At 33.2% G+C, this 10869-nt stretch overlaps 1 protein-coding gene across 1 annotated transcript; it reads right to left on the minus strand.

The window, feature by feature from the left end:
• Nucleotides 1–4027: 4027 nt before the first annotated feature.
• On the minus strand, nt 4028–8909 carry LOC128034546 (toll/interleukin-1 receptor-like protein). The gene is made up of 3 exons (XM_052623042.1): nt 8850–8909; nt 4418–4522; nt 4028–4240 (listed from the first exon to the last, which is right to left on the minus strand). Exons 1-3 carry the CDS (start codon nt 8907–8909, stop codon nt 4028–4030), a joined length of 378 nt encoding a protein of 125 aa, XP_052479002.1.
• Nucleotides 8910–10869: the final 1960 nt, after the last annotated feature.

The raw sequence follows: 10869 nt of genomic DNA on the forward strand, positions 1-10869 counted from the left end.
ATTTTGCTCTCAATCCAATAGAGGAGGAGCAAATGTCCTTTAAATCCAAAGTAAATGTCACTAAAATTTGGCACAAAAGACTCAAGCATTTTCATCATCGAGGGCTGCTTCAAATGTAGTCAAAGAAGCTGGTGGAAGAGCTTACTGATCTTGAAGGTGATCTCTCTACTGTCGAGCATGCAAATTTGGAAAACAGCATAGACAAACATTTTCTAAGCAAGCCTGGAGAGCTTCGAAGAAGTTACAGCTTGTTCATACTGATCTTTGCGGACCTCAAAGAACGCCATCATTAAATGGTAACCTCTATTATATAGTCTTTATTGATGATCCAACGAGAATGTGTTGGATTTTCTTTTTGAATAAAAAATCAGAAGTTACTAGTGTATTTTAGAAATTCAAGGCCAGGGTAGAAGATGAAAGTGGCTGCATAATTCAGATTTTAAGATCTGATAATGGCAAGGAGTATACTTTAGAAACTTTGAATCGGTTTTGCGAAGAGGCAGGAATCGAGCATCAATTAATAGCACCGTACACTCCACAACAAAATAGAGTCAGTGAGAGGAGAAATAGATTCGTAATGGAGATGACTCGTTGCATGCTTCACGAGAAGAATCTTTCAAAGAGTTTTTGGGCAGAAGCAACAAACACTGCTGTGTTTTAGCAGAAACGGATTCCAACAAAGGCTGTGAAAGATTAGACGCCATTTGAAGCTTGGTATAGATATAAACCATCTCTAAAATTTCTTAAAGTGTTTGGCTGCCTGTGTTTCACTTACATTCCACAGATCAAACGTGACAAGCTTGACAAGAAGGCAGCAACTGGCATTTTTATTGGCTATAGTACTATTTCTAAGGCTTATAGAGTGTTTCAACCACAAACTGGACGCATTATTGTGAGCAGAGATGTTCACTTTGTGGAAGATGAGCAGTAGAGTTGGGAAGACTCAAAAAAGGCAAATCAGACTTCAAACACTTGACCACTGTCAGCATGCTAGAGGAACTTGAAGATGAAGAATGGCAGGATGCGCTAACAGATGATACAACTGTTAGAGGTACAAGGCTGCTCTCTGATATATATCAGAGATGTAAAATAGTCGACATTGGATGGCTGCAATGAAAGAGGAGCTCTCAATGATTGAGAAAAATAGAACTTGGGACCTGGTTGATAGACCTCTTGACAGAAAAATAATTGGAGTGAGATGGGTGTTCAGGACTAAGCTAAATCTTGATGGCTCAGTCAACAAGTTCAAAGCAAGGCTATAGTTAAGGGATATGCTCAAGTGTTTGGAGTTGCTTATTCAGACACGTTTGCACCGGTTTCTAGGCTTGACACAATCAGATTGCTTCTCGCTCTTGCTGCTCAAAAAAATTGGAAAGTGTTTCAGTTGGACATCAAATCAGCATTCCTCAATAGATTTTTACAAGAAGAATTTTTGTTGAACAACCTGAAGGCTTTGCGGACAAAGGAAATGAATACAAAGTGTACTTGCTGAAGAAGGCATTATATGGCCTAAAACAAGCTCCACAAGCCTGGTACAGTAGAATTGATGATTATTTGGTTGGTCTCGGGTTTAAAAAAAGTCAGTCTAAGCTTACTCTATATGTCAAACATAAAGGTACAAACATTTTAGTTATCTCTCTTTATGTAGATGATTTGTTAGTTACTGGGAGTAATCTGGATCAGATTGATCAGTTCAAGTTGGAGATGAAGAAGATCTTTGAAATGACAGACCTTGGCTTAATGACTTACTTTCTTGGAATGGAAATTAAGCAAAGTCAAGATGAAGTGTTCATTTGTCAAAAAAAGTATGCAAAAGAAATGCTTAAGAAGTTTCAGATGGAAGATTGCAAGGCAATGAGTACTCCTATGAATCAAAAGGAGAAGTTGGTTAAAGACGATGGAGCTGCCAAATTTGATGAAGCTGAATTCAGAAGCTTGATAGGATGTCTAATGTATTTGATAGCTACTAGACCTGACATTCTAAATGCAATAAGCATTCTATCCAGATTCATGCATTGTCCGAATGAGACTCACATGAGGGCTGCAAAGAGAGTCATCAGATACATCAAGGGAACTCGGAACTATGGAGTTAAGTTCTTGAAGCATAGAGAGTTCAAGTTAATTGGTTTCTCTGACAGTGATTGGGGTGGTTCAAGTGATGACATGAAGAGTACTTTTGGTTATTGTTTTTGTCTTGGATCAGGGATGTTTTCTTGGAGCTCGAAGAAGTAAGAAATTGTAGCTCAATCCACTACTGAAGCAGAATTTGTTGCTGCGATAGCCACCGTAAATCAAGCTCTCTGGTTAAGGAAGATTCTAACTGATTTGAATCTAGAGCAGAAGCAAAGCACAGAGATCTTTGTTGATAACCAAGCTGCTATTGCAATCTCTAACAATCTAGTGTTTCATGGCAAGACTAAGCACTTTAACATCAAACTGTTCTTTGTACGAGAAGTGCAGAAAAGTGGGGATGTACCTCTTTGTTACTGTAAATCTAAAAATCAAGTTGCAGATATCCTCACCAAGCCATTGCCACTTAGCAAGTTTGAAAGCTTACAGGAAGAAACTTGGAGTTTGAAGCATCTAAACAAGGAGGAGTCTTAAGCCACATGTTTAAGTTGCTGTCACTCATCCATTTTTCTGTTTTGTTTGAATAATTCTCCTTGATTTTAGGAGATAGTTACCAGATTTCTTTGCTTATTTTTAGATCTAATCTCTATTTTTAGTTATGGATACTAATATATAAGTGTTGGAGTATTCAAAAATAAAATGTATTCAAGTCTTCAAGTTTCATTCTAATCTAGAACTTTCTTCTCCTCTCTTTAATATTTTTTTACCAGCAAATTTAATGTGTAAACACCAACATTAGAAAAACTTAAAACCATCTGTGATAGCTTCAACTGATGATATTCTGTAGGATGATTGCTTTTGAAGGCACGTTGAAAAAAGAGCTGAACAGATTCATATTTATTTAATTTCTTGACTTCATAAATGAGATCAATGCCACACTGGATACGCACTTGTTTATTTCTAGTGGTAATAATGACTACCCTTCCAGGGCCGAATCGATCAATTCCTCCGAATAGAAACTCAAGTTGGCTTAACTTTGACACATCACAAACTACCTGAACTTTCTTCTTGGAAAGCCTGATCCGATTGTGGGAGTTGTGATATATAAATTTTCATCTTCTAATATGGCTGAATGAAATTTCTGACGCAATTTTAATAATTTTCCTCGTTCTTTATATTCTCTCACGTTGGAAAGAAAGAAGTAGTTTTGGAAACCATTTAAAATATGGTAAAAAATCGCTTCGGCAAGTGTAGTTTTGCCCATACCTCCCATACCCCAAATGCCTAGCATTAAGAAATCTGGGAATCCGTCTTGAAATAATGACGAAGCTTCCTGCATCCGCTTTTCAATTCCAACTAAACTCTCTAAATTGGAGCTTGAGGTTCCACAATTCAATTTCTTCACTATATCTTTGACAATTCCATCTGCTAGTGTTGAGTCAGGCCAATATATTAAATGAAGAAACAAATCACAGGAGAAATAAAAAAGGAAAGAGAAGTAAATAAATAAAAATGATAAAGTTTTAACTTAATTGATTCATAGGGTGACTTATAAAAAGAAGACATTCAAATACAGATCTAGAATTCAAATTTCACTATCTACACATGAGAGAATGGTATGAAGGTGTGATGAACTTTGAGTTAAAGAAAGGCAGGATAAAAAACGCAACAAACAATAACGTTGTTGAATGTACAAGCTTAGCATGTTATTCACATTCTTCATATTTTTTCTACAATATGCGTCCCGTCTTTATGCTTACAAAATTATGGTCCTTCAATATATGACAATTTTTTAAAAAAAATTTAGAAAAAGTTAAGTCTTTCATATCAAGTATGTGCCCCTCAACTTGAATCTGGGTAGCATAAATGAATCAATGCTTGGAAAAAAATGTCTGTACTTAATCTCCCTTCTTCCAAATCAATATATGTTATTGAATGTAAAGAAAAGGAACTGCAATTACCGAGTGACGTGTGAATCCCAACCAAATAAGTTGGCAGCAGACGTCAAAGCAGTTCTCCAGGTTTTCAACTTTTCAAGGTCATGCTTAAAATTTTCTTCATGCTTTGCAAATGCATCTGCAAAACTCCCTCTTTGTTTCCGTACATCTGAGGGGTCTACACCGTAAAAAACAGGAACAACACATTTGTTGCAGTCCATGATCTTGACCAGCTAGTCCAAGCACCATCTGGAAGAAGCGTAGTCTTTGGAGAAAACAATGACTGAAACCCAGGATCCTTGAATGACCGTCAACAGTGCCCCTGAAATTTCATCTCCTTTTCGAAGCTCCTCATCGTCTATAAAAGTTTGGATATTCTTTCAACACAAATCTTTGTACAGATGACTCACGAAACCATCACGAGTATCCTTGCCTCTGAAGCTAAGGAAAACATCGTATGTCCTTGCTTTGATCATATCAGCAGAAGATTTAGAGGAAAACATATTTGGGTTCAGCTGGATTAGATGAAAAGATTATAGGAATATGAGTAAATGAAGAGTTTTTAATGTCAATCACGTTTTCATTTGGTTGTTTCTTAGAAAGTTACGGATTGTATTTTATTCTGTACATGAACTGCAAAAGGGGAACCTTTGTACCATTTAGGACCGCCGAATGTTAAGTTTGGTTTGTGGGCAGCATAAAATATTAGTGACACCTTTGTTCACTAGTTTGTGATAGTACTATATTTGATTAAAAATTTTTTAACTTGTATATTACATACGTTTTACTTTGTTTGTAAATTCATCCGTCCTTTTTCTATTCTAATGATCAAGATTACAGATACTCAAAATGACGGCTAGTTCTGTTTCTTTCGTTTTTATGTAGAACACATTACCAAAGAAAAATCAGTTTAGCATCAAACTATACTCTATCTGCCATCATCCTATTAGACAAATATTGGCTAATTACCTACTACTCATCGTAGAAGCAAATATAATTTTTACTACTTGGTAAAAAACTGCATACATTACTGTTAAAACTGAAGCTCGATAATGGTAATATAAAAATATTCCAAAGCAATAAGAAAAAAATAAAACACATAGACTTTACGTGGAAGCCCTTTTAAGAAAAAAAATCATGGGTGGAGGAGAAAAAAATTCACTAATGTTAAAAATTGAATAATACAAGAGAGTTTTACTACATCTATTCAATGCCAAATAGAAAGAGAGTAGTTCTATATGGATTCTTCTTGTGCAATCAATGTCAAATAGAAGAAAAGTAGTTCTATACGGATCCTACGGCCTTCGCCCCGACAGATCCCCTTATTTTGTTACTGTATTTTATTTCTTTAACAAAAATTTGATTCACACAACTCTAACAATTACCATAACCCACAACCTCTTTGGGGTTAGTTTAATGAATAGACGAAATTGAAAGAAAAGGTGTTTGCTTTTTGTGGACTTTCAAAATTCAGATTAAGGCCTTGGAAACAAGAAATTGACTTGTACAATATATTTGTTTGTTTCCTAGATGTTGATATAGATTTTCAATTTGTCTTGTCAAATATTATTTTCGAGGTTGCTGTCATTCATCAAATTTTGATTATTGAGATTTAATTAAGATTGTATTAACAGCTTTCGAGTAGCTTAGTTAGAGTCCATCATGTTGAAGAATGATTCCAACTTGTTAGTTTTTTAGTTGTTCCTTTTTTTGTTTTTGTTTTTTTTTTTTTGAGATATGATTTAGTGTCAAATTTTTAATTTCTTGTTAAGATTTGTTGTTGTGTAAAGCCTATATAAGCAGTTAATCTTTAGTTGAATAAAATGTATCAATTTTTCCCAAATATACTATAGCCTATTTGTGCTCATAACTTGTTTGATAAAATTACTCTTAGAAACCTTTTTACCATCTCTTATTTTTAAAGGCTGTTTTGAGTTTCTTTTCCCTTGTGCAGCTGTCCTCTCCAACACATCATTGTTATTGTTGACGTAACAAATGCTAGCACAATGAATCATAGTGAATAATAACAATATAAAGGATTTGTTTTAGATGAGTGAAGTTACAAACCAATAAAAAAGATGGAGGAAAAAATTTTAGAATAGACCCTAAAACACAAATGCAGTGACAATTGGTTATGACGGAAGTGATAAATGACTAGGGATGATAAAAGTTGCAGTAAAAAAATAAAAAGGACTCGATCGAAATGTTCAAATATTGACTTATAATTCTTTGAATGAAATTGTTAAATAGTGGTTATCAAAGAAGTGAGACTGAACATACTAGTTTTGGAGGGCAAAAATAAAAATTTTGTTTAAAACGACTTAAATTGAATACTTAAAAATAGGAGGGACTAAAAATGACATTATTTAACTTAACTGGAGGAGTTACAAATATTAAAGGAAGTTATTTTTGATAATATGTTGAGATACAAATGTATTTTTTGCTTAATCAAGATACAAGTATGGCACAGGAATATTCAATTAAAGTTGAACCGGCAGCTGTAATCATATTTTTGGATGAATAAAAGCAGCATAGGTTGGAATTGATGCTTGCAGCAGTGCTCAATAAAAACAAAATCCACACCTTAAATTGCGGAACGTGCAAAATGATGGAAGCATAGAGGACATGAATGAGTGAGGGAATGCTTTTCTTCTAAATATAATATTATATATCCACATCACTTTCAGATGCTCAACAAAATAATAGTTATTTAAATTTATAAGTAAATTTAGGTGCTTATTATTTATTCTCTCTCTCTTTCTTCCATTATATATGCATCACTAATGGAGAAAGAGTGATAAATATTGCTTTCTTTTTCTTTTGTGAATTTTTCTCTTTTTTTTTTTTGGGAATTATATGTTGAGGTTAGTCATTCACTATGATTTACAAGGTTTTTAGAATTAGATAAGTAATCGAATTGGTCAGTTCGTTGATTTATCAATTTAATTGGTTTGATTGGTTCGATCGATCCGTCCAATTTAATTAAATAAAATCATTAAAATTTTAGTTCAAGCAACCTTAACCATATCTTTGAATGGTTTTCAGATAAAGTAACTTTGACTTTGAGTCAATTACCCAATTTTTATCTTTTAATACAAATATTTTTATTTAAATTAAAGGCATAATGTCTTTTTTGACCCTCCAACTTTACAAAAAAAAAGTCATTTTAGCCCTCCATTTAATTTTTTTTGCCTCTTTTAGCCTTTAAACTTGTGTTGTTTGTCAGATTACCTGAAAATGGATGAAAAAGTTAACATATGTTAACTTTGCTGATGTGGCATCTACGTGGATTACCAGTGTACGTCACGTCAGTAATTAACTTTTTAAAATATTAAAAATTTAAAAAATTAAAATTATTTAAAAAATATACAAATTATAAAAAAATATTTTCTAATATCTTTAAAATTTTAAAAATTAATTAATTGTTGACTATACACATGGACACTACATTAGCAAAGTTAACAGATGTTGACTTTTTATTCATTTTGAGATGATTTGATAAATAACACAAGTTTAAGGATTGAAAAAGCAAAAGGTTAAATGAAGAGCTAAAATGACTGTTTTATAAAGTTAGAGGGTCAAATAAATTATTGTGCCTAAGTTAAATTATATAAATAATAATTTTAAAATTTAAAATTAAATAAATAATAAACTCATAATTTATGAGTCAGAACGGGTTGATAATAAACCATGGCAAAGAATATAGAAAAAAATTCAGATGGTGGTCCAATTCAGCCGATGGAGAATCTAACTCATTGACATGGAAATTCACAAGGTTTTTTCCTCAATTTTATGGTAAAAGTATAATAAATGTTATTGTATTAGAAGTTAGATTAATTTTGTTTTTTTTATTCAAAAAATAGGTAAATTAATCTTTGTACATTAGATCAAAGAGTAAATTGGTCCTTCTGTTAAAAATTTCATCGATTTCTATTGTTAAGAACTCTATATGTCAGGATGAGATATATGTGGCACGCCACATATCACTGTTTGGTTATTTTATCAACATGCTAGTTTTTAACAGTACAAATAAATGAAATTTTTAATAGAAAGGACCAAAATTTTTTAATGTAATATATAGGGATTAATTTGCCCATGTTTTTAGTAGAGAAATAAAATGCAATTTGACTCCTAGTACAAAAGCGTTTAACTTTTGCCCTTTTTTAGTAAAAGATAAAATACAATTTGACTCCTAATACATAAACGTCTATAATTTTACCCAATTTTACTCTTATGAATTGTATAATCAATAGTACTTGGAAGATATCAAATGATTAACTATATATACACAAATGTTTCAAATTTTATTTAGTATAAATATTTTAATTAATATATACAATCAACCTTTACATTACACGGATTTTAAGTTATGATTGGAAATAAATATACAATTTCTCTGATAGCAACTATCATTATGCATCTAAAATCATGGACATGGAAACTATACATCTAAAATCATTCTAATGTTTCCAAGCGAAAGGATAAGCATCTATCACTCATGCAAGAGACGAAGGGCAACAGTTGGTTTCTTTTTCTTTTGTGGATTACACATCCTCCTACCTCAACCTTTTCCAAACCAAAGGTATCATATAATCTTATTTACAAAAATGGAGTAGCATTACACTTTATTCCAAAATGTTGGAAATATAATTCCATCTCACGCTAATAAATCCACGGCACTCTTCTCCTTTGGTGCTTTTTTTCTCGACTTATTAAACACAGAAAAAGAGTGATTAAGAGTGGTACAAGCAACCCAGAAAAACACATTAACACCAAACGTGCAACTAATATTGATTCTTTGCCAGAAAACAACATTTCTCAACAACTTTAGGAGGCACGCACCTTCCACTTCTCCTCTTTTCTTACTTTGACCTTCTTACGTCTTTCACTCCCTCTCCCCATTTATCTTAATTAATTACTTTTGATTTTGTCTCTCTTCAACCTATGAATTAATGATTCTTTTGTGATAATGACTGAGTACCAGAAAAAGCAACGCTGATCATAGGAAATATGGAGATGGGTGTCGAAAATCTGAGTTTTAGGTACCGAAGAAGGCCTTCATACAAGCCGTATTCAACCCCAGAAGCCACCATTTTCGCCCATGACATTACTTTCTAACGTCTCTTTCAGCCTTCTTCCTTATATGCTCTCAAACATATCCCCGAAATTTGTACTGAAAGCGACATTGGAGGCTGTCTGGCCAGTCAGTGCTCAAATGATGATTGTCACCAAACCCTTCAACCATAAAACAATGCAAATGCAAACAATAACTGTTGAAGTTGGTCAACATGCAGCAACCTCAGCTAGCAAGCAGGCCACGAAGACCAAGCCATGCAGGAGCTGCTGGAACGAGCTGAATTTTGTTCATTTTGTAATGTTTAGTTGATGAAATGAGTTTTAGTTCATTTCAAACTAAGTTAGGCCTATGATTGATGTAATTAGGTGGTATGTGAGCTGTAAACACAGCTTTGTACAAGCTCACAAGTTTAGTTTTCAAGTTTCAATGTAATTAGTGGTGGTAGGTATTGTTTAGGTGACTGCTTACTGTTTTTTTGACAAGCTTAGTGCTTGATTTATGTATTGGCATTATGCCATTGTTCTACTTGTGAATGAATCTGATTTTGTTCATCAAAATACTCTCCATTTTTCTTTGTTATTCTTCCTTGTTTTGCTTCGAATTTGGTTGTTTGCTCAGCAAGTATCGAGGCTTGCTGCACAAGACACAAGCTGAGCTTGTCTGATTCTGTTAAAACACCAACAATAACAATGGTGGTGGCTCCTGGGAAAGAAGCGAAAGAAGGGAGAGGATGGATTTTGAGAAAATACCTTTTGATCAATTTTTTATGAACGTGTACAAATTTTGAGAATTAAGTTTAAAGATACTCCAATTTAAAAATTAAAATTAATGAGTGGGAAAAAAACTCCCTCTTTCCCCTTCTCCAATATTATATTGATAAAAAAAATTAAACATTCTTTCAAATTATACTTTATTTATTAGACATTTGCATTAAATTTTAACTTTTAAAAAACCCCAAAAAGATGCCATTGAAGCTTTTGCATGGTAGACAAAGGCTGAGACGTCATTTACAAGTGTGATATGTGGATATCTCTCTTCCCCTTCCCCTTCCCCTTCCCCTTCGCCTAAGTTTTCTCTCTACCATACCTCTTTTCATCATCTTCTTCTTGCATTTGTTCAATCATCACAAACCCAGAAATTAATCAAAAATTATAAAGTACAAGAATCACCGTCCGAAAAGAAATCTCAAGTAAAGTTCTTTCGTCTAATGCTACCAATTACTTATCGGCATTACTGAAGATCTTTTAAAAATTTTGTAACTACTGTTTCTGCGTGCTAATTAACTTTCACGTTCTGGTATTGGATCGAAGTTGCTTGGGTTTACAACTTAATTTTTGGATATTATGGGATAATGATGTTAAAATCGCAAACCATATAAGATAGAAGGTTGCCCATTATGATTATACTCCTCCAAGATTGATATCTTGTAACTATATTACCTGGACTCAATGGTGGGTGTTTGAAATGGATACCAATCATTTTAATTAATGCTATAATTGAATTATAATGTATAAGAAGAAAACTTAATTTTACAAGCTGGTTTTGCTCTTCATTTGGTTGCTGGGTTTCAATTTTACCAAGTGATTATTCGTTTTGGTCCATTTTTAGCTTTTTTATTGTGGGATTTAAAGCTAAGGCACTTAATCAATCTGAGATTTTGCATGGATATGGGGTTAAAAAATGGGAGCATGGGTGTAAAGGAAAATCACCAAGGAAATGGAGCATGGGTGTAGTCTCTAATTATATTATGGACTGTAGAAAGTCAAGCTGGGCTTAACAATTAAT

The sequence above is a fragment of the Gossypium raimondii genome, chromosome 11 (assembly GCF_025698545.1).
Source record: "Gossypium raimondii isolate GPD5lz chromosome 11, ASM2569854v1, whole genome shotgun sequence".
NCBI classification, from domain to species: domain Eukaryota; kingdom Viridiplantae; phylum Streptophyta; class Magnoliopsida; order Malvales; family Malvaceae; genus Gossypium; species Gossypium raimondii.